Source organism: Centruroides sculpturatus, unplaced genomic scaffold, assembly GCF_000671375.1.
Source record: "Centruroides sculpturatus isolate CEXI.00-Female unplaced genomic scaffold, Cexi_2.0 scaffold793, whole genome shotgun sequence".
Lineage (NCBI taxonomy): Eukaryota > Metazoa > Arthropoda > Arachnida > Scorpiones > Buthidae > Centruroides > Centruroides sculpturatus.
This window is the reverse complement of record NW_019385190.1, coordinates 264,179-290,007: the sequence shown is the minus strand read 5'-3', so window position 1 is coordinate 290,007 and position 25,829 is coordinate 264,179. Positions and strand designations below refer to the sequence as shown.

The 25,829-nt window shown below is 26.9% G+C and overlaps 2 protein-coding genes across 2 annotated transcripts in view; one reads left to right on the top strand and one right to left on the bottom strand.

Annotated features, from left to right (window-relative positions):
* LOC111635934 (SMC5-SMC6 complex localization factor protein 1-like) overlaps positions 1 to 10,618 on the bottom strand; it is an 87,054-nt gene extending 76,436 nt beyond the window's left edge. Inside the window, exons 1-3 of the mRNA XM_023381074.1 lie at positions 10,507 to 10,618; positions 10,245 to 10,375; positions 3,987 to 4,065 (exon numbers count right to left, since the gene is read on the bottom strand). Of these exons, the coding sequence (XP_023236842.1) occupies positions 3,987 to 4,065; positions 10,245 to 10,358 (193 nt within the window). The 5' untranslated portion in view covers positions 10,359 to 10,375; positions 10,507 to 10,618. The remainder of the gene's footprint in view (positions 1 to 3,986; positions 4,066 to 10,244; positions 10,376 to 10,506) is intronic.
* Positions 10,619 to 10,926: 308 nt separating this feature from the next.
* Positions 10,927 to 24,780, top strand: LOC111635945 (nuclear cap-binding protein subunit 3-like). The gene is made up of 6 exons (XM_023381090.1): positions 10,927 to 11,329; positions 18,798 to 18,860; positions 18,935 to 19,035; positions 19,123 to 19,157; positions 24,315 to 24,443; positions 24,632 to 24,780. Exons 1-6 carry the CDS (start codon positions 11,144 to 11,146, stop codon positions 24,655 to 24,657), a joined length of 540 nt encoding a protein of 179 aa, XP_023236858.1. The 5' UTR covers positions 10,927 to 11,143; the 3' UTR covers positions 24,658 to 24,780.
* Positions 24,781 to 25,829: the final 1,049 nt, after the last annotated feature.

Sequence of the window (25,829 nt, the reverse complement as noted above, 5' to 3'; positions counted from 1 at the left end):
CCTGCATCAGCATTGTGTGTAACAGCATTGGACCAAAGAGAAGACCAATAAGTTGTGAGTTCTTCTTCTGTTGGTGTGCCACTGTGCTGTGTATCAGTGTTTGTTTTGGTACTGATTTGTCTGTAGAAAAGTTTTTCATTGTTTGTGAATAATTTATTTTGTTGTTTTCGTAATGTACATGTTTTGTATCGTTTGAGTCTACGTGCTTTGGCTGCAAGTTTCTGTTTTAGTGTATCGATGTATTCTGTAATGTGTGTGTTGTGATGTTCATGTTTTGTGTGTGTTTTGATTTTCTTGAAAATGTTTATTATTATTATTATTATTGTGTTATCATAATAAACCAATAATCAATTTCCTTCTATTGCTTTGTAAGTTTCTTTGCAAAAGAATAGAAAGGGAAAGAAATGACTGTTCATGTGGTAAAATGATAGGAAATTGGGAGCCAGTTAGACTAACTGGGCCAAAGGATGATTGATTACATATCAATTATGAAGCTTTATATTCATCCAATAGTGACATTAAAATGCTTTGTGTCTTCATGAGAATCAGTTCTACAATGTGCTTCTTATTCCTTTATTAATACCATTAATGTGCAGTGGATCTATTATATAACATCACAAGACTTCCAGTCTGGACTGGAAGTTCATATATAGTTAATTGGTCTTCCTGCTCCTAAGCTTTATATATCTGGTCTTGAATTTCATCTAACTCCATTCTTGAGATTAAGAAAGGACAAACAGATAGATGGATGTCAGTGGGAATTTATAAAGCCAATAATTTCAAATGTTTTAAAATAAAAATATCTATCATCAAAACTTCAATTAATGGAAAAATTCCTAACCAATATTTTCATATATCAATTAGTCTTATTGATGACATTATATCTGTTAATATATATAACATGATTTTTGTACTGTAAACAAGACTTCACTTCAGTTACATTGATAATAAAGATTCTTTTTTTATCCAGAACTGATCTAGTTTTATTATATTTATAATTTTCAAAAGAACCAGGAAAAATGTATTCTGATGAATATTAATGTTATTACTATTAATCTTCTTCAAAGTTCTTGTTTAATCCCAATTATTATAACATGATAATATCAATAAATTTAATTTTCAGTAGAAAACCAGTCATTTTAATTAACAATATTTTTCAAATTTTTGTAATTTTTTCATCAGCAGAAATTCAATATGGTACTTTTCAAAAAAAAAAAAATTACAATTTTCTATCCTTAATGCAACTAAGTTTTATGTAGTCTAAAAAATTTCATTGCAATAAAACAATTTTCTATATTTTAGATTTTAAGATAGGATTTTGAAAAAGTAATCAATGTAATTAGGTAATTATTATAGTCATTACAGCAGTAATAATTACATTTTACTTTCAAGTTTCTATTTTTAATTTTAAGTGTAAGAAAAATTATTGAAATGTACTATTTTCATAACTTGATTCATCATTATATTGGTTACTTATTAACAGATAAAAAGCTTTTTTTATGAAATTTATTAAATTGAAATTAAAACTCAAAGATTTTGCAACAGAAAACAAGGTCAGCATAAAATCATTGTTACCCTAAAGTTTATTAATTTTGAGTGTTTTTTTAAATGAATAAGAGTACATTAACAAAAATATTAAATAAGCTATGATAAATACAGAAATTTTATTTAATACCATTTTATATTTATATATGATATTTATAAAAATAAACATTTCCTAGATATTTTTTCTATTTTGTAAAAATATATTTTATATTGACAAAATCATCAAACCATCAAATTTACTAAATTAAAAATCTAGACAAATGTTATAAGTAAAATAAATCATGCTTCTGTGAGGCCCTGGAAATAGCCCCTCCCCCTAAAAAAAGGAAAGATATGTAAAAATTTGTTATGTTAAATCGTCAGGAAAGCAAATTATAAGTGTCAAATCGGTGACACCCGACTTTGACGTTGACGCTCATCAAATGACGTCGACGGAAAAACCAAATTTTAGATGAAAAAAGAAGAAATTTAAAATATTAAAAGTTAAGACGCAGTTTAGAAAGCAAAACAAAACTAGATAAAAAAATGTCTAGATGAGCGAAGGTGTCATAGTTAACAATTAAACGATCAGATTCGAAAAGATGGTGTCGGATAAACCATCTCCAACCGACCTTTTCCACGAACTTAACGAAGCTCCATTTACACCTGGAGACAGGTGGATGACCAATTGGAAAACGGTGATGTAAGATCTATCCAATTGACAAGGAGCCGATCGCAAAAACCCTATAAAAACGCAAAATACAAGGACATCGGGACTTCCACTAAGACTTCCTCTAAGACTTTTCCACCTAGACTACCTGTTGTGTTCGTTTGTCGACAGCTGTCGTGCTTTTTTCATCTTTTGTGTGCTGTCACTGCAGATCTCGAACTTCTCGCTCGACGCAGTCACAGGGCCCCTCCAGTGTAGGACCAGAGCGACACCGAAAACAACTTACGAAGACAACCCGAAGTTCTGAACTTAAGGACCTTTGCCAACAAAAATTATGTAAGCATTATCGTCCTGAATAAACGGTTTACCTTTGTAAACACTTGTCTTTGCTGCCTTTAAAAACCGCCACCCACATACGCTAAGACCTTAGACCATCCCGATGGTAGGGAATAAAAATCTCCCCCCCAATCGGCGTTCTTACACTTCTGAATTTAAAATTAAGATCATATATTATCAAAATTATTAATACAGTAGAATCTCATTTTAATGGATTGCTCAGGCCACCGAAAATCATCTGTTGTTCCAAGAATCCATTATATCAAGAACAACAAATTTCTCACATATCCAAGAAAATATTTGTTATTTATCTATCTACATATAAAAAATATCTGTACTTGAAATTACAGTATTTAGTCTCTTGAGTTCTCTGTTCTTTACAGGAATACAATGTCACAAGATCATAAGTTATGCTGTATATGTGTATGATAAAGCTAACAGAAACTGTATATACTCTAAGTACAAAGAGGCAAATTATGTATGGTCATTAGCACTTGATATCACAATTTGTTAAAATACTTGCCCATCTTGGTTTGTTTTGATGCTGCTTTTCTGCCTATTGAATGCAACAACCACTTGAAATTAGCAATATCATGTTCATTTATGCTGATACTCATCATGGAAAGACTCAATGGCCTTGCTAAATTTTGACTAAAATTTGGGTCTGCATCAAAGGTAGCGCCAAAATTGAGCAAGGCCATCAAGTCTAAGTGAGTCCTCCTCAATCATATCAATTCACTGACTCTCTTTGTACAATTCTTTAATTGTAGATATCTCAGATGTAGGCTAACAAATTCATTGTGAAACTCTAAATTTTCAGAAACACCTGAATGTTAACTAAACATTAAAAAAACATCAAGTTTACAATACATGCATGGGGATAGGAAAAAGAATCCGTTATTCCAAATAATGGATCTGCTAAAAGGAGGAATAATTACACTGATTTGGCAGGACCTGGGAAAAAGCTATTGTTCTGTGATCTGTTAAAATGAGATTCTACTGTAAATATCCACCATGGGCAAATGCGGCTCTTTTTGAGTTACATGTGGCTCTTGCTGAAAGGGTTAATTTCTGCTTTTTATTATTATTTTCTCAATTTTATTTCCACAATTTTGTGAAAATATGCTTATTAAAAAAATTCAATATTTGTTTTATATTATATAACAAAATCGTGGTACAGAACTGCAGTACAAAATAAAAAAGTACAGAACTGCGGCTCCTATGCATTTTGCAAAACCAACATTTCGGCTCCCACTGAACTCTTGCTTGCCCACCCCTGGTATATACTTTTTAATTATAATTTTAATAATGACTAAAAAGTATATTTAAATTATTTTATTAAATATATTTTTGAATATTTGATTAACACAACAATTAAATTTTTTGTTGTTTAAGCAGAAAAAATTATAAAACTTTCACAAATTGTTTGTTGTATATAAAAAAAATAACAACTGACCTGCTGCACATGCTGATAAGTATTTAGGTGTTAAACTTGGTTCAACAGCTATTAGATGGGTGACTGATGATTTTAGATGCTACAAAAAATTTATTATGTTATAATTATAAAAAGTATATAAACTCACACTTACATACATATACAAACACATATCAAAACTTTAACATTATTTGAAAGATTAAAGTTAATTTTGGTCATAATTTTTTAATACTACATTTCATAAAATATATTAACATATAAAAAGTTAAAGGTTATTATTAAAATTAAAATTATATAAAGGTTTTTGTGGATTATTATTACTCATCGCAGTGTTAAAGTTAGAAGTCATATTGTGTTAAAAAATTAAATTAAAAACATTTTACAAAAATACTGAATAAATTATTAATTCATTTTTATGACAAAATATAATTCAGCATATTATATCTGCAAATATTTATAAAATTAAATTCTAACTTTTATTAAAAATTAGAACAGTAAAGGTCAAAAACAATCATTATTAAAGAATTTATGCTGGAATTTATGATTAAAAAGTTAACAAAAAAACTTATACTACTAACATTTACTAAAAACAAATATTTTTAGATTTCTTCATTCATACTATTAATATAAAAAATTTGGAACTTAATGTTTTGCATTTATAATCTAGTCTTTGTTAAAAGTAAAAGAATAAAAATTTAGTAAAACACTGTGGCGGACCCCCATATGTTTTATCATGGACCCGATATCCTAGCATCGAGATTGACACTCCCTTAATTTAGGTGTCATTCAGAATGGCGAAAAGGGGTGAACAGCATATGTGGGTGGTGGCGTTTGACACAGAGGCATGAACTCCATTTACAAATTAACACCCATTTATTAATATACCAAAAAGCATCTTACACCAAAACAGATCTCCAAATATCCTTAAAACTAATCCAACATGCAGTGTCCGGACAAGATGCAATGTTTGCAATGAGAAAGTACCAAAGATGATCACTCTTTCTTAGTGGATCGGCATTTTATATGGACTATCCTGATGGAGAGTGCGAAGAACACTGTTTATTGGTCTTATATCCTGGATAAAAGATCTTTGCTTCAGCTGGAGAGCTCCTGAACTTAGGAAAAGCCCCTTCTTCTGGGTGAAGATCTCCTCTGGCCTGGTGAGGCAAAGCAGATACAAATATCCCAGGAAGCAAAGAACACAACAGGAAAAGTTTGAAAAATCTCTCCCTCTGTCCTTGAATTTGAGCCTCTTAAAAATTTTGCATCCCTGATCAGATGCTCTGATTGGTCATGATCTCTATCCCTTACCCTCCGATTGGTCCCTAGTTGTTGCCAGGGACAGTTGAGACAGAATTCGGAGATCAGACATATGCAGAATATGTTTATTGAATTTTGTCGTGAGTCTGCCCATAATTCAAAGTCAAGCATTTTTACCCTAGCTGCAACCTTGTGATAATTGGTTTTATTATACATACTATCTTCCTGTTTACATAACTGTTGGAGAAATTGGTCGAATTCCCAATCTGTTCCCTCATAAGATTTTATTTATCAAACACATCTTAAGGGAAACAACTTTTCTTTTAACACAGATTTTGGTTGCGGTTTTGGCCTCAGATGGAGACCTTGCAATATTCAGATTTGCTTATTAAAAATTTGTTTAACACTGAAAAAAATTATAACACATAAAATGGAAATAAAAAATTTTAACAAAGAATAAATATTTTCAGAACATTAGTTCCATTTTCAGATCAAAACAAAAACAAAGAACAAAAAAGAACTAATTTAAATTTAATTAACAGTTATTCTTAACAGTATGTTTCATATTTTAAATTAAAATATCAAGAAGTGACATCCTCATAAACTATCAATACAATTAAACAAATAATATATTACAAGAAATGTAGAGGATGTGGTTGCTGTATCATCAAATGCAGTGTGTAGCGTCTTTGTAATTTTGCTGTTCGTTCGTCTACCAATTATCTTTTTGGATTACAAAGACGCTACACACTGCATATTACAAGAAAGTTAAAATTAAAATATAATAAATATTAAGCTCTTAATGCACAACTAATTTTATTTATCTTAATTTTTATGTATATTTTCAATCATCTAAATATTGCATGAATGTGTGGACATGATATATATATATCATTTAGAACAGTGATGTCCAACCCTTGGGCCCACTCAATGGTTTTGTGCAGCCCTTTTAAAACAGTAATTATCTTGTATAGATTCTTATTACAATGAAATAGCAAATGTATAAATACATTAATATGATGTATAACATCTTATCATGTACAATCAGAAATTAAAACAGTATTAAATATTTTTAAAGAAAGCTTCAAATGTATTACATATAATATACATGTATATATATATATATATATATAGTATGTACTGTACCCACATGTATTTAATCAGTATGTTTACAACAACAAATATTTTTAAATTGGTGTTTTGGTATAATGAAATTATTTTTCCTTAAATTTACCCTATATGTATAATAATTGTCAAACAATAGATACATTCTTAATTAATTAAGTTACAATGATCTTCTGTTTCCAATAAATGATAAGAAATTTTATTGTTTTCTTTAAATTCTTTGGAAATATTCCTAATAAAATTTTAATTAGAATTACACATTTACATGAGCATATAGATTTAAAATTGCAAATCATTCCAAGTTTAGATTGTTAACAGGTTTAATTATGTTTTACTGTGCAAGTTATTTGATTATAGTCAGCCACCAAAGGGTGCTTCATGTAACAGTTATGTTCTGTAGGTCATTTCAAAATTGGATTACTGTTAGTTACTGGTTTTCTTTTCTTTAACCTGACAGCCATTTTTAATAAAGTTATTCTGTTTAGTTATCGCCACTAATTAAGTTGTGGAAAATGCTTTAAAAAATTTTGGAAATTGAGAGAAGAAATTTGAATTTTTATGAATGAAAAGGACCAGAATGTTCCTAAATTATATGCTGGACAGTGGCTTTTGGATTTATGTTTCCTTACTAATATCACAATGAAATTAAACGAACTTAATAAGCATTAAGGTGAAAACAAACTGATTACAGACTGTTATCGAAATATAAAAGCATTCATAGCAAAACTCAAACTTTATGAAAGTCAGTTAAAATCAAAAACTACAATTCATCATCCAAAATTACATAAATTTAATAATAAAAAAAAACATTTTTCTTAATATGCACAAGAAATTACTAATTTACTAAGAGAATTTCAATAAAGATTTTCATATTTAAAAATTTATGAGAATACATTTAATATTTTCTTATGTCCATTTGACATTGGAGTTGTGGAACAAGTTCCAACAAATTTGCAGATAGATTTGATAGATCTCCATTCATCTTCTGAATTGAAATATATGTTTGAGGACAATAACAAAGTTCAGTTTTATACAAAATACATCTATAATGATAAATTCCAACCTAAAAAAATGCAATGAGCATTACAGCTACAATGGGAATCACCTATCTTTTGAATCTTTCTTCCGAAAATTGAAGATTGTTAAATGTAAAAGTCATAATAGATTGACCAATAAAAATTTAAAAAACCAATTATGTTGTACAACACCAAAAATACCTGTTGATATTAAAAAATTAAGTGAAAAAAATTGAGAAGGAAGTTTCACATTAAAATACATACAAAATACTGTATAAATGTGTGTTTTGTTTAAATGAATACATGCGGTCCATATTGTATTTTTATTTTTGATTTTGGCCCAGTAAACAATTTCGGTTGAACAACTCTGATTTAGAATACTGTCTTTTGAATTTATCATTCAGTTTACAAAAAGTATAAACTTATAGATAATCACTTAAAGTAATTGAAAATGTTTATTTTTTTACAATATATTTTTTTTGATAAATACAGGTTTTAAGTTCTGTTACTAACAAGTTTTTATAGTATAACTGAAACATGTTTCTAATCAAATTTATATTGGTAAGAAGATCATGAACTATTTCCTAAATGTATGTTATTTGCTTATATTTTTTATTTTTATACCCACCATTTTTAAAGTCTATCTCATGATCACTTTTTGCAACATGAAAACAGATAGACACAGGTTCTATATAACCACAGTATTTTTCTAATACTAATTTCACAATCACATAAAATCACAAAATTTTCTGCAACTGATTTGCAAACAGATTTTCTATTTCAAATTGTGTTTGAAATCCAGTGAAGATGGCTGAGGTAGTTAAGGCATTTGACTACTGCTCTGGAGATCTGGAATTGAATTTGGGATTGTAACTCCAAGAATTTTTCAGGGGTGGTATGTCCTGGAAATGTCAGGTTTCATCCTTTACTGACCCATTGTGGGTTTGGTCAAATCTATGATTCGCAAGAGATAACTTTTATCTCTTGCGAATCATAGATTTGACCAAACCCACAATGGGTCAGTATCCACAGGGCAAAATGAGTTTAAAAAAATCCAGTGAATCAACCAGAGAACAGTAAAACTAAGAAATATGAGATGTTGTGGTGCCAGGTAGGTACTGCACTTCAAGTTACATTGCTTAGTAAAGCTACTTTACTTAATCTACTAGAAGCTATGTTATGCAAATTATGCTTTTGAGAGAAATAGCTATACTACTGCTGCTTTGTTGTTTGTAAACACTGTTTTCATATAAATCAAATATGTTCTCAGAAATAACACAAATTATGTTATAAAAATTATATTATTTAATGTTAATGATATGTATCCTATCTAAAAACGTTTACAAGTACTTTGCTGTTTGTAGTATCTACCTTGAATTTTGTTTTCAGTACTTCCAAACTTTGCTGCACTAGTGCTGCAGCTGTTAACTTACAGTGGTTATTGCTAAACTGTCTTTTAACAAAGCTGTTTTAAGCAGCTTTTCAAGGCAATGTGTTCTCAAATTTTAAATGGACAATTAAATATATCTTATATATATTTTAAACTTTACATTTTAGAAATTAATTGTAGTCATTTTGGACATATGATATTAAATAAAATTGTCTTATCACTTGTGTAAGAATAGTCTGTCTTGTCCAATAAATACTGATCTTGTATAATACAGTTTTTAACATTTGCTATTTTCTTCTATTGATTTTAATCAATCAGTTGCTGGTTTTGTAACCAATGAGAGAAAATTTCTAAGAAATCATTGATAAATCCAGATTTTTATTTTTTTCTTCTGTGAAACAGGAAAAAAAAATTAAAAATTGGCTGCTAAATGCATCAGTTTTTATTGAAATCTGAAAAAGAAAAAAACGAAATATAGAGAAAAGATGGAGTATGTTCAATTGGGGGAATGAAATACATTATTTGATAAACAAGAGATTACTTGGCAAGTGATGTTCCATTGATCTTCAACAAAAAGTAATTTTGGAGTTTTTAAATTCCACTGTTTTGTTTCATCTCACACAAATCCAAATATTTTAGCAACTCAGATTAGGTTCAAATAGGTTAAGTTTAATTTCATGTGTTGTCTACTAGAGGGCAAAAATTTGTTGCTGTCAATTGCTATTTTGCATACAGTTATACCAACTATAACATTTACAATCCAACTTAAGACACAATTGAGAATCAGTGAAAATGGGATCTAAAACTGATTGAACTTCAATTATTTTTAAAAATTTATTTATTGATCTATAAATTGATATTATACTGGAATGTTAATAAAACTGTTGGTTAATCTTATGGTTAACCTATGTGCACCATCATGGCCACAGTGGGGACCCACATTCTAACCTAACCTAACCTATTCTAATAAATTACCAAATGCATGTTCTAACCTAATCTAACCTATTCTAATAAATTACCAATAATTTGGTAATTTATTAGAATAGGTTAGGTTAGAACATGAGTCCCCACTGTGTGGCCATGACGGTGCACATAGGTAAAGATTGACTAAACTGTTTTATTCAAAGATTGACTCAACAACCAAATGTTAAAAACAGGAAACACTGGGAACATTCGGTCACCCTAATAGACATGTAATCATTACACGTCTTTTCGGTGTTATTTCCATTTTCTGTAATTAAATATAATTACTTTATACTCTATCAGCCATTATTTTCTTTACTAACCATTGAATGTGCTATAAATTACTTTTAAATCTGCTAAAAGTCATATCCATTTAATCAAAAGTAACTTGTATGTGAAGTAATTGATTAATTATACACTTAAGGTATTTGAGATGTAATAGTAAGATAGCTAGATACAGTGACACAGCTAAAGCATTCAAAATGTACTTTAATATTACTATTATTATATAAACAAAATTCTTACTTCAGACTCATAATAAATGCCATCTAAGGTTTGAATCTTGTAAATAAGATCAAGTTTTTGATATTCATTGATGTAAGCTTCAGAAAATGTAAAGTTCTTCCATTGAATGCTCATTTTTCTTACATAATTATCTAATAAAATAAGATTTGAATTAATAAATTGTCAATCACTGCAATCGTTAAGACGTTCTCTAGAGTTAAATAGTTTACTTTCATTTACTTTTAATAATAATATTTTGAAATTAAAAAGTTAAAAGTCATACCTTACACGCGACATCAAATAAACGGAAAGAAAGCAAACTTTTTTTAAAAAAAAATAAAACTAATAACAAACATTTATCGCTTAGCAACTGCCGAAAATTTAAACAAGAAAACCGCCAAAAAATTTTTATTTATTTTAAAAAGACGTATTGAAATTAAACTTTCTACTTATTTATTATAAGTAAGTTTTCAATAATAAATAATATATTATTTACTTCACTAGATTTTTATTTTAACATATTCTGAATAAATATTTTTTCACATTTAATAAATTTATTTAAAGAATTTCATTAGCAGAGTATATATTATTTGTTTTTATATTTAAGTTAAATATATATATTTAAAAAAATATAAAATTTATTATTATTATTATTATTCAATATAAAAAAGTTTCTATTCACAGTTGGCAACACTGAAGACATGTATTTATTTTAATTTTACTTGGTCTTACATAGAGCAGTCTTACGCGAAACATTCGATCGTTGTGAATAATAGTTACTTTTAAATCGAGTCATAAGATGATATTTTTAAATTATTCGTCACTAAATACAAACTGTAAACTCTATTAGAATTATATTAAACGTTTAAATATAGTTAAATTCAAGTCAGTGTTTTTATTTAAAGCATATTTTTAAAAATATGGATCAGTTAGTTTTAGGCAAAGAATGGCCAAATTTAAAAATCACTTTGGATTCTAATAATGCTACGTCCTGTACAGATACAATAGATATAATGGAAGTTGATGAAATTCCTGATGAAAAGGATGCAGAAATTGATGAGAAGCAAGTCAAAGTTGAAGTCAAAGTGGAATTCATGCCTTATAAGGTTAAAACATTTCATTTTTCAATAATAAATTTTCCTTTCCTGGATATTTCCTGCAATTTTTATATATTAAAAAGTATTCGTGGTTATTGTAATGTATTAACTTGATTTTTATAAAGCTAAAAAAATCATCTTTTATGGAGATTATTTTAAAATATTAAAGATCAAGATTAACCGATCTAAGTAAAATGAAGTATGTTCTTGATCTTTTGTATGTCTAATGAGAATTATAAAATACTTTCAACTTAAAGTTGAAATCTGTTTAATGTATTTTCAAGTTGAAAGAGAATTTGTTCAGACCTTATGCTGCTGGATTATATATGTATAATTGATTATTTTATCATCGTTTCTTTGATGACCTCCACTTTTCGTACTAAATTTTTGATTACGAAATGTTGTATTTAGAAGTTATTCTTTGTTTACCATTTCAGCATGCTGTTATGCAATTTAGAGTCTGCAAAGTGGTCAATATTGACCCCACTGGGAGTCGATAAAACATTTTCGAGGGTCAATTAAAAACAGTTCGTTAAAAATTATTAGTCCAGTGAGTTATGTATGTGACAGTTTAGGATGATGTAAATTTATGCACTGTAAGTAGATCTTTTATATGAAAACAGTGTGGATTAACACTGGCTCATCAGATTTGTTGTTATTAACAGTATTAGCAAAAAAATGGGGTTGATAAAAGGTTGGGGAATTTTTGAAGGAATCAATCGTCAAAACATTTGAAGATCCCCTGATATAATTTTATTTTTTAAATGTCTACTATTGTATTACTAGGACTTATTATACCGGTGTCCAAGTCCTGCAAAATGAGGAAATATATCCAGAGAAAAAAAGAATCTTTATTGCTGGCCTGATTTACCTGTACACAATTTACACATTTTGTTTGTTTTGGACCCATTCGGTCCCTCATCATCAGGTTTACAGTTACCGTGTACTAAAACCAAGATTTAAAAAGGGGTGTCACAATAATGCTATAATAATTCACCACACAATAATAATATTAAAATGACTTACATTATTTTGGTTGCTAATAACATCGAAATATTAAAATAACAACATAGAAATTCGTATTATGTCTCTGATCCTGTATATATAAATCAATAATTTAAAAAGATACATATTTTAAAAAAAGGGATTGTGAAAACATTTTCTTAAAACCAACATATCCCTCACTTTCCTTTGCCTGGACCACTATTGTATTTCTTCCTCTATAAATGTGTCAAACTGCTACTCCTGTCAATAATAATAGTCCCAGGATTGATGGATTTCTCTTGCCAAGTTGTTGTTAATTCTGTTGCTTTGTCTTTTAATGTACATATGTTCATATAGTTGCCTTTTATAATTATTGCTTTCTTTTCTCTATTTTGACTGTATTTAAATCTATTTCACAAAGAAACACAAAGTGTGTAAACTGTGTACAGGTAAATCAGGCCAACAATAAAGATTCTCTTTTCTCTGGATACATTTCCTCATTTTGCAAGACTTGGACACTGGTATAATAAGTCCTAGTAATACAATCTGTCCTAATAGATATTTAAATAATAAAATTGTATAATAAGGACACAAAGGCTTAAGAATAAACTCCTGATATAGTTCAGGCTATATTGTTGAAAATAGACTCTCCATTTATGTTGTTGAACCTGTGGGAAAACCCGTTTTCTTTGTAAAAATTCACTTAAGTGAAGATTTTCAAAAAATTAATTAGATCATAAAAATAAAGAACAACTGAATTTTGAATTATTTTCTTCATTAGCTCTTTTGAAATATTCTGTACAAATAATTTATATTTTTATGAATATGTATATTTTTTCATTTAGCTTTAAAATGATTTAAATAATAAGGATGCAATAAATATTTGATTACTTCACTTATTTAAATTTATTTAACTAGAGAATTAATTACCATAGAATCTGCTTATTTTAATCACTTGAGGTCTCATCTATACTGATAATAACAATTAATAATAACAATAAACAGGAAAAGTGAATAGATTTCAATTACTGGAAATTCTGATTTTGTATACTTTGTCCATTACACCATAATCGGTTCTGAGTATGTGATTAACTATATCCTGGTGTAGTGAGTGGTTGTGTACTTTGTCATTAAAAGGACATAATAAAACACTATAACTATATACTGTAATATATTAATTAGTAGTAATTCATCCAGTAATTTTGTTTGCTGCTGTTTTTTGCAGTATTATCTGTAACAATAACTAACATATACTTTCTATAACAAATGTCAACAATTTAAATTATTGTACTGTGAGCAAATAACAATTAAAACAATAATTATTGGAAATTGGTTAATACTGATAATAATTTGAAGAATAAACCATCACCTTAAACAGTGATTCAATTTTAAACTCAATGGCCTAGTTTATAGACCATTATCAGGAGTTCTTAATTAACTATTGAATAATAGAATATTTGATTAGAAAATAACAGTTAAGTGTTGAATGTTCTATAATTTGATATTAAAGAACTCCTAATAATGGTTCATAAAATAGACCAAAAACATTTGAGTTTGAAATTATATCCCTTTTTAAGTGATTTTTTTCTTCAAAACTACATTTCAGTATACATACGTAATACTGATAATGATTACATGTTATCAACCACACATTGAGACTGATCATGTGAAAAGACAACTTAAAAATGCCTACTTACTTGAAACTCTGATTACAATAAGCAAAGTTTATTTTAACTTATATGTTTTGAGACATTATAATTCTTATAACATTATTTGACTGATAGTGATATCCTTGATTACAATAAGAAGATTCTACTGTATTTTTCTAATTTAAATGGACTACTGGTACTGAATTTTAATTTTTAATTTATACAATTAATGAATTGCTGATTTTCACTTGAATTACTATGAAAATATTTTAAACAATTAGAAATTTGTCTAATCTTTTATTAAATCAATATAGCTTTTTTCTTTTTTAATGTTAAAATATTGTGTTTGAATAAATCTTTTTATTTCAGAATTAAATGATCAATTTTTATATATATTGTATATTTGCGCAGATAAGACGATAGTTGAATGATAAAAAAAAAGGCCCCCCAAAATATGGGGTCATCTTATAGGACAGATATATGCTAAAACTATAAAACTTTGACAAAAATTTATACCTTGTCTTATCTGAAGGTCGTCTTATCTGCTCAGATATACAATATATACATACATACATGTACTGTACATATTGAAGGAGAAATTACAAAATGAGTTTCATGATTCTTTGAAAATAAAATTGCTAAATATACATGAAAGAGCAAGTATACTAAAACCTTGATTTAGCTCATTTGGATGAAGGATGCCTGGTAAAAGTCAAAAGTCCATTATATAATAAGTAGTTTTTCACAAATGCATGTTAAAAAATTGACAAATTAATTAGTTTATCTGGTTTTTTTATGTAGATACATTTGTGTAATTAAAATTATATATGTATGAGAAGTTTAATTTCTATATGTATTATTGTTTATGTACTCACTAGTTCTGACACTATAATAAACAAGTATATGATCTAAATTAAAATAAATAAACAAACATTTTTTATAAAATACACTTTAATTGTATTTAACTAAACAAATGATAAATCATCTTAATCTTAAACTAAAATTCAACAAAAACACAAAAAAAATTTCTATTTATTTGCCTTTGAATGATGATATATTGAAACAATTCCCTTGTAGTATGAAGTTAATGTTCAATGTCAAAGTGCATGTTTTAGGTAAACCTGCTTTGAAAAACTGTCAAATTTTGTTTGAATTTTGAATTCTGCTGTTTTTTTTTATAATTAACTCCTTAAAATTACAAAAATTAGTGAAATAAAGCTGAATTTTGTTATCTGATGAACTGCTAGCAAATGTTTTAGATTGTTGAGATGAAATCAAATCACTGACAATTTTCTTTTTGGGTATGTTGTTTTTTCTTCTTCATTATCTGCACTTACATCTACTAATAAAGCTTTAGGTTGAAAATAAATAACTTTAGTGAATTGTTGGTAAATGGTTTAGTCAATTAAATCCAACAATACATGACAAATTTAATAATGAAAACAGAAATCTAACTTATTACAAATAATTTCATCAACATGCATGTTCTTACATCAGTTTTGTAATGAAATTTTCATCAGCAAATAAAGAACTTTATAGCTAAAAAAACAGACTTGTCCATATTTATTATACCAAAATCATAAATTATTAATTTCAATAAATTTATCACTAAAAACATATTCATTAATGAAAGGATTATTTTTAAATGTAAATCAGATCTGCTTTCCAAATGAAATCAGAGATCAATGATGTGAATTCAGACTATCAATATATCATTTACTTCTAAAACTGAACATTTTACATACTAAAATAAACTTCCAAGCTAAATTTGTATTTAATGATTATAAAAAAAATGATGATTATAAAATGGATCAATATTTCATCAAAAAATGATTTAGTATAAATTTATTATAATATTTATAAAATTAATAATACTACTAAAAACCTAAATTATACATTTTTAATAAATAAAATAATAATTATCATTTACTTGACATAAAATATCAGCATATTCTCCACTTGTAATATCAGAAAAAGTTTTATACTTTATGTTGACTGATTTCCTCCAGTTTTGAAATTCTTCTACCTATAAAAATTTATTGTTGTGTTGAGAATTAGTGAAAAAAATGAAAGTTAATTTCTCTCTTAAATTAAATTTAAAAATATTGAGNGTTGTTGTATGCAGTTTCCAGCAAACTTTAATTAATTTTTTTCTATTTGTGAAAATTTCTACGTTATTTAAAGGTAATTTTTATTATAGGCCTATAGACCTTACACAGCATTATTAATATGATTTTGGAGGTTACAGAACTTTAAAATTACTTTAAAAAATGGAAAATAATTATATCATTTGATTTCAAGATATTTTGTATACCTTAAAATTAATTAATTCTATCCCGGGATACCGGGAAACAGTTCACTTTTATCTCGGGATCCCAGGACAAGCAAAAGACTGGGAAATGAGAAACCCTAGTAGTCACCATAGTTCTGAGATTGTAATAAACAAGTTTATAATCTAAAACAAAATAAATAAATAAACAAACAATTTTTGGAAAATACATTTTAATTGTATTTAAGTAAACATATAAATACTGTGTGAAAAAAAAAATTAAATTTGACAAAAACAAAGAATTTCCTATTTTTTTTTCATATTTGGATAATGATATATTGAGACATTTTCAATGTGCATATTATAATTGCATTTAATGACATGCAGACTGTTATCATCGAATGCACAATTATAATATGAAACCCAAACTAAATCCATAAAATGGAAGTATCCATTTGCAATTGTCAAAAACTTTGAAAATTCATAAGTACTAATAAGTTTGTTTATACATTCTGGACTCAATGGATTACAGTAGAATGTCATTTATCCGAAAGTCGGTTATCCGAAAGCATTCCAGTCGGCAAATTTAAATTTTTGCTAGTGCTATGGCGCAGCAATCTTTGGCTATATCTTGGCTAATTCAATATTTTTTTGTTGGTGTGTGTTTTAGCTGGCAGCACTGACACTTTTGTGTGGTGTTTTTCTGAGGATTGTGTGTCATGCTGAATCGAACATTTTTGATAATAGATCAACTTCTAAAGTATATTTTTTTTGGTTTTTATATTTTTCAATATATTTATTTTGTTTGTAAGAAATAAATAAATAATTTTTAATGATACAATAGCCACGATTATTATTTAAAAAAGTATATGTTAGGCTTAACATCGACAAAAATTCAACGCGAAGCGACACGCAATGGAGAAAAATTTCAACACGGGATAGGTTAATATATTTTTTCGTACATAATCAGTTATCTGAAAAGTAAGTTATCTGAACAACCTCAGTCCCCAATTGATTCGGATAAACAACGCTCTACTGTATTTCAAATGGATTTTGTACAATAGTGTCATATAATCAATATACTGTACTTATTAATAGTAGAGATTAAACTTAGATGTAATTGAAAACTGAAGATGATTTTTGTTGCTATAATCTATAGCATTGTTAGGTTTAAATATTTTAAATTATTAGTCTTGTTAAACCTCTAGATAATTTATTCAATCTTATATTTTATTTAAAAGATTTGCAAATATGTTAAATTTTACAACATTGAAAAAATTTTTAGATATATCTTCATTTAAAAAATTATTACCTAATTATTTATATATTATCAAGAAAATTAGATAATTAAAGAAAATATTTTTAATTTTTAATAAATCTGTTTTGACTATAACTGTTAAAACTGTTTATAAAGATAGCTTTAATGTTGAGAAATGTTAATTAATTTTATTTAATTATTCAATAATCAATATCAATATATATTATAAAGGTAAGTGTACAATGTGCATGTCACTAAAACTCAAAAATGAGTCTTGGTACAATCAAGGGTATGGTAGCCCTCTATCCCCCATCCTTGAAGAAGGTTCCCATTTTTACCTGAAGGGTGTGTTGTTGAAGATATAAAGGCTGGAAGTCTTGCTCTCTAGAAATTTCTAGAACATTTGAGAGCATTCCACAACATTCCAAAATGTTCCGGGATGTTCTGGAACATTTGGGAACATCCCAGATCATTGTGGAGCATTCCAGAACATTCTCGAATGTTGTGGAATGTTCTGGAACATTGTGGATCATTCAAAGCCTTTTTTTGTATAGGTGGGACTACTCATTTGTGGGCTATATAAAGCAAGATCTGTCGTGGGTTCAAACGTCCGTTTCTTATCAGTGACGAAGGGAAGAACCGAAAAAGAAGTGAAAATTCCAAAGTAGTGCAGTGAGTGAATAAAAACAAACAGTGAAGTGTGAGTAGTCAAAGTGATACAGTGACTGAATATATAATAGAAGGGTTAGAAGTACCAAATAATCTAATAATCTCAATATTTATACTTATTTTTTGCCCATGCAATGCCTGGCTTACCTGCTAGTAAAAAATATTTCTAAAAAGGAAAAAATAAAGTTTCAGAAGTGATGGCTGGATAACTCAGATAGTTAAGACACCAGCCTACTACATTTTGGATCTATGTTTCAGTCTAGGTCAGCTCAGAAATATTCAGGAGTGAGTTGACCTGGATATGTCAAATGTCATTCCTCATCACTTTGCTGCCTTTAATTCTGGCATAATCCATGATGAGCATAATTAGAAGTTTGCTTATTGTCTGCAAGGCAGAGAGTCAAAAATAGAAAAACTTTAGAAGTGTTAAAATCTCAACATTGATACAACAGCTTGTTCATAATTTACTTCAAAAGTCAATCTTGATAATATATTAAAAAATTTTTGTGATTTAATATATATGGTTATAAATAAATAATACCTATATTAATTAATAAATTTTTCTGTTTATCAAGAATTTATAAAATAAAATACTGAAATAATATTTTAAACTTTTTGTTATAAATGAGAATATTGAAATTTTTATAGGAAATGAAAAAGTATGAAAATAAATCTAACATTTTTGCATCTGGATTAGATTTGACATCCGAGGTAAGTGTATTTGCAGCCAGATTTGTGAAATACTCCTTTGTCTTTTAAATGGTAACTTTTAAATTTATTGGCAGAAAATTCAAGACAAGTTAGGAGAAAGAGCAGAAAAATTTTATTCAGAAGCAAGACCAGTACAAAATATAACACAAGAAGAAATTGATGCTTTATATAAGAGGTTATCACCACTATTTATAAAATTGTTTAATATTGTTTAATTTTACTACATAATTTTAGTAATTTTTTTTTTGTTTTTTTACAATAGCATGAATATTCCAGTAAATTCTGAAAAAACTTCAGGTAATTTATTATTCGTAATTATTATTATTATTTTTATTATACATATATATATATATAAGGAATATAATAAAAATTTAAATTATATGTTAATACTTCACAAAGTATCTAATGAAATATATCAGGTGTCCACTAAAATTTGTCACAACTTTATTTATTCAAATTTCTAACTGCATATTACATAAATTTTTCTCCTCACTGAGAGCATTAGGTCCAAATCTGTTTTCTTTAGACAATAACAGATCACAGTGATCAACTGCTTGAGATAAGTCCAAAAATCTTTGTTGGTGTGCACTGCAGGATACAGAAAAAGAATTTTTTTCAGTTTCTGAGGTATCCAATGTAAAGTTATCCAGTAAAAGAAAAATATCTGAATAAATTTTGCATAGATAGTGACTGACCTGACATTGAATCAAATTACAGTTTCCTCCAATCATTGAATGTGACAGAGTGAAATATGACTCATTATTCAAGATGAAGGAATAGTTAGTGAATTTTCTGGCAAGGCATTGAAATTTGGTATTTGCTAACCAAATCTGTTCATTGGTCCTTGCAGGAATACATTTTTTTATTACAGTATTTAATGTTCATCTTGTCATGAAGCATTTTGTGGACTAAACTTTTTAAAGGTTAAATTTTGAATGTGCTTATCAAATCAATATTCCATAATTGCCTTCAAAAAACTATTCCAACTGAATAAATTTCATGGTGAAAAATTTGAGCTTTTCTTTTAGCTGAAAGACTTTTCTCATACTTCTTCAAATACAACAAATTGTTCTTTGTTCTCCTTCTATGAAATGAAGAACAGTGAGTGAGTTTCTGAGATAACCATGTCAAGAGTGGAATTTGTACACTTGGGAATGCAGAAAGTCCTTTTTGTATTGAAATTTATGAAGGTTTTATATATAAACAAAAACTGAAACAAAGAATTCAGTAGAGAAATGCACCTTGATATTTCATCAAATTAACTATTTCATTGAACAAACATTTTTGATTATCATTTAATCTTTTAAATTATTGTTTTTGAACATCATTTAATCATGATTTATTCAGTGAAATAAAGTCAATTTTCTGTAATATCAAGGTCTGTTTCTCTATTGAATAAAGAAATTTTTATTTTATAATAATTAAAAATTTAAATGATTATCATCATTTTGAATTTTTCACAAAATTTTTATTTTGGTTAGTTTTAGTCGTAATATAAAATGCATCTAAAAGATTTATCTATTTTGGTTTTTTGAAATGTCAAAATTAACATTAATAATTTTAAATAATTAATCACTCAAACTATTTGTATTTCTAGCATATCACTAATATTATATCATTACTATGGTCAAAATAAAGATGAGGAGAGTTTTGAGTTATTACAGGAAAAGAATGATTTTGAATGTGAGAAAATGTTTTGGAGAAACTATTTAGTTGTGTATACAAATTCCAAAAGTTAACTTTTATATTTGAGCCATTCACAAACCAAATTGATTAACTCCACATATTGAATTTTTAAAAATTTTAGTGCGAAAGTTCTTGATATACTCGTAACTTTTTATATTCATAATAAGTTTTCCTAATAATAAGGATCAATACCACTTAATGACAGAATTTTATTGGCCATCAAAAAAAAATTTATTTATTTCAGAAGCCAATCTAAGTAACTCCATACTGCAGTGTTAATCTGCCAGTGCACACTGCAATTGCAATGTTACCAGTGCTTTGTAGATAACAGTAAACTATTTAATGTTATCTCATCACAAAACATAAGTAAAAAAAATTAGTTAGTTACAGTCCAACTGCTGCAGAAATATACTTGTGGAATATTGAATGATTGTTTTAATTTTGGTGTCAATTGTTTTTAGAAAAGAGAAAACCCGTTATATCAAGATGGATAAAACTAAAAATAATTTTTTTCATTCCTCCTATTAAACACGATTCTTATAAAAATTTAAGAACAAATTGACATGATGGGACTCAAATACAGCTGACAAAAAATAATCATTTATGTTGCTGAATAATCAATTTAAACAAAATTATTATTATTTTGTTTAAATTAACTATTTTGTTACTGTTAACCACTGTAACTGTAACAGAATAGTTATTATTCATTTTTGCAAAAAAAATTTTAATAAAAAATGTGCACTAATGTGAAGACTGAATTCGATGTTATTATCTTTTTCACTTGCCAAATTGATTAACTTCCTCAATCATACCAAAATCGTAATAATAATTATGATTATAATATATGCTATCTTATACATTTTATATGTTGTTAGATAAAAGCTACATCTATAATAATACATTCTACAATGTTTATTTGAATTTATATTTTACAAGGAACATATATTACTTTGTCACTTTTCTCCACATTTTGTTTTATGGAGTCAATCGATTTGGCAAGTGTGTGGCACATTTGTCAAATCAAATCAAGTTTTACAGTTCCATTTCTGATTTAGTATACTGTATTAGCCCAATTATAAATTGACAAATACAAAATCAACTCCTAATTTTGGAAAACTTGCTTTTTGAGTAAAATTATTACTTGAATATAAGTCAACCTTTTATTTTTAATTTTATTTGTATACAAAAAGTTAGCAATTTGCATTAAAAAATTTGAAAAGTCATTGAAGCAGTTTACTTCTTCACTTTCATTGTCGTCATTCCTGTTTCATTCCATCTTGCTCTTCAGTCTCCTTGAACAGTACATGATCCTCTGTTCCATTGAAGTTGTTGATGATATAATATTTCTTAAAATCCTGTATTATTGTCTTTATCAGTAATTTTTCATAATGCTGCTGTAAATCTAATTTTTACAAGAATGTGTGATATTTTTATTACTTCTTCAGCATTAATAAATTTTGAATTACTTTCTTAGTAATTTTTACTAATTGCATTTAAATCATACCTGGTTGATTGGAAAATTGTATTCAAAATGTTTGTGTTTTATAGAAAGAAATATATACATTGGACTCTTATAAGTGACAAATTGTAACTTAACTTGTTTTTGGTTGGTGTCAATAAAAATGAAAGTATCAATTTTACTCTATAATTTTTATATGTCCTAGTGCTGAGCTGCTCAGCATAAAAATAAAAATCATACCAGGGAAAATAGGCTTCCTTGCATATTTCACATGTATTTTGGAAAGTGTACTTGCAGTTTTATGACTTTATGCAGTTAAAAATCAAATTGAAACAGAGACTGGATGTCATTATGGAAAATAACACATGGTAATATTTATTTTTCTGATTACACACTCAAGCACTGCAATCTGCTGAACATCATTATGATTAGTATGTGTTAGTTTATAGCAATTGTCATTTATTGTCAGCTGCCAGTTTATTTTGCCAGAGTGATAAAAAAAAATATTGCCATGTGACAAAATAAGCACTATGTAGCAGAAACCCTAGCTTTTTTGCTTAGATATGGCAGTAAAGTGACAAAATCCAGCATCTAGTATTTTTCAAAAAAAAAAAAATTGTATTAACTTTTACACTTTTGTTTCTTGTTACCTGGGCAAATTGTTAATATTCTAAAGTTAAAATATTTTTTAGCATTTTTCACTAAAATTAATTTGCTTTTTATTTTAAATAGAAAGTAAATCGTAGTTTACAATTATTACATTGTCTTATGTATGATAAAATTAAAATATTTTTTATTTGAAAGAATTGGAAAATTTCATTTTAAAATATAACATATGTAAAATAAATTTAAGCTGTAATTTAACATTTTAATTATAATTAAATGATTTGGAACCTTTTTATTTATTCCAAAAGATGTCTTTACTGGGGAAGTTATCAAACTGAATGATATCTATTGAACACAATAAAAACAACACTAATCAATTATGTACAATTCTTTCAAACAATTTATTTCCTCACAGTTTGCAAACTGCAGCATGACAGATTGTAACTTGTTTGGCATTTAGCATTGCTAAACAAGCAATGTCCTGAATTGTAGCATTAGTTGAACTCTATACAACATGTACCATAGATATTTATCAAATCAAGGAAAACCTTAATTGGACTCAAACATAAGTTGAGGTTCCTTTAAAACTGGAAAAAATATTGGGCCAATGTGATATAAATGCTTTTATAAAATATGAACATGAATATATCATTTATTAGAACTAATGTATTATAATTCAATCCAGTATTTTTTGTAATAAGGTAAACTTATATTAATCTTGATATTTGATATGTCAAAGTTGGACAGATTTTTTTTTATTTATATTTGATTATGTTGTAATAGATATAAGTTAGATGATACTTCCTATTCAAATATAGAAATTATGTCATGCATAATATGCATCTTACTTTGAGGAAAAAAGGTACATAGAACTCGATAAAATATACTAATTTATGTACTTTGGAAATGAGTATCTAGAAAAAGTGAAAAAGCTTCCAGCATTTTTAAGGTCTTTTTCTAGTATCATTTTAGAAGTTCAAATTTGATTAATATTAAATATTTTGAAATTTAATATTTTGTGAATTATAGAATTATTTATTGAAGGCCTAAATTTTATAATTACAGTAGAGTGTCATTTATTCGAATCAATTGGGGACTGAGGTTGTTCAGATAACTTATTTTTCAGATAACCGATTATGTACAAAAAAATATATTAACCTATTCTATGTTGAAATTTTTCTCTGTTGCGTGTCGCTTTGCGTTGAATTTTCGTCTATGTTAAGCCTATTGTAAACTTTTTAAAATAATAATCGTGGCTATTGTATCGTTAAAAATTATTTCTTTATTTTTTAGAAACAAAATAAATATATTGAAAAATATAAAAACAAAAAAATTATACTTTAGAAATTGATCTAGTATCAAACGTTCGATTCAGCATGACACACAGTGCTCAGAAAAACACCACACAAAAGTGTCAGTGCTGCCAGCTAAAACACACACCAACAAAAAAATATTGAATTAGCCAAGATATAGCCAAAGATTGCTGCGCCATAGCACTAGCAAAAATTTAAATTTGCCGACTGGAATGCTTTCGATTAACCGACGTTTCGGATAAACAACACTCTACTGTATTGACTTTCTGGAAGCTTTTTTTTATTGGAAAAATAATAATTTGATACAAAATTTTAAAATAAAATAAAAATTCTTTTTGTTTGAAATATTTATATTTTTGTTTTTTAATTGAATACTTTTTAAACTAATAGATAAACTAAGAGGAATTCGTTTAGATGCTATACATTTCAGAGGAGTGAATGATATGAGTACAGAAGACATATTTGATTATTTTAAAGATTATTCCCCATCATCTATAGAATGGATTAATGATATCTCTTGTAAGTTTTTTAAAATATTTTAGCAAAATAGAATAAGTTTTTAAGATTAATTCTTTAAAAAATTATATAGAATGACACAAAAAATTAGAACACATTACTCATATTTATTGGATAAACGCCATAGCTACTTATTTATTATGATTTTAAAGGAAAATCATACATTTAAAAAAAATTTCATTTTTATACAGGTACACACCGAGAAGGAGCATTATGACTAACAGCAAGAATAACATATTGAAAGCATAAATATAACAATTTAGGCAAATTAATGATTATTATTATATAATTGCATAGTTGATTTAATCTACATACAATTTGTTTTTGGAATGCAGGTAAAAATTTGCAGGGTCCTTAGAGTATAAATTTTCATTAAAAATAAGATGTTTTGTATTTTCTTCATGCAGTATAACTTGTTTTCAAAAATATAAAAAATTAGTATAGTGCTTTAATTATATATATATATATATGCACTTACTTATATATATATATATATATAAGTAAGTAAGTCAAATTTAAAACCTGATGTATTACTTACGTGATAAGTTTTAAATAGTTTATTTTGTAATTTTTTTGAAAAATTGGAGAGTTAATGTTGTATGTGGTTGTAATGACATTTTCGCTGATGCATTCATAAAAGACATTTAACATGCATTTATTTGAAGTAAATATAATTGGAAAATAGTAATAAATTATTTTAAATATCTAAGGTGACTTTGTATTTCAACAGTCCTTACATTAATCATTTTAATTCTCTTAAACATAAACATAAAATAAAATCCTTTTAGATATTGAATTGGATCACTAAGATTGACATTTTTTTCTCCAAAATTTTGTTTCAAATTGATTTCATAATTATAGGCATGGTTTCTTATGACTTTCCTGTATTAGATTCTCAATTCCTAATGGAAATTGATATTATTCAAAATTTCTATTTTAAAATTTGTCTTTATAAATCAAAGATGGTTTCAGGATACCTATTGAGATAAGAGTTTCAAAAACCACATATTGTAAAACTTCAGTTTAAGTTACTAAAAAAAATTATATAATCCAAATAAGGTAAAATTGAAGTTTATTACAATCAAATATAATTGGAATACAGATTACTACTAATTATATTATTATTTGAGTGATAAAATAATATAAATTAGCAAAAGCTTTCAATATTGTTCATTTCATACATTGTAACTTTTATTCTGTATAAGAAATATAACATTAGCAAGCTTAGAACAGTTATTTCAAGACTACAAGTTTAGTAATATTTGACAATTTCAGAATTTTAAGTTATATAACAGTTTGACTTATCTGTTTCCTTTCTACTAGTTTTATTTCCAAAATTAAATAATAGGACTTCATTTTGGATTAGCATTGCAATATCACTTAATATAT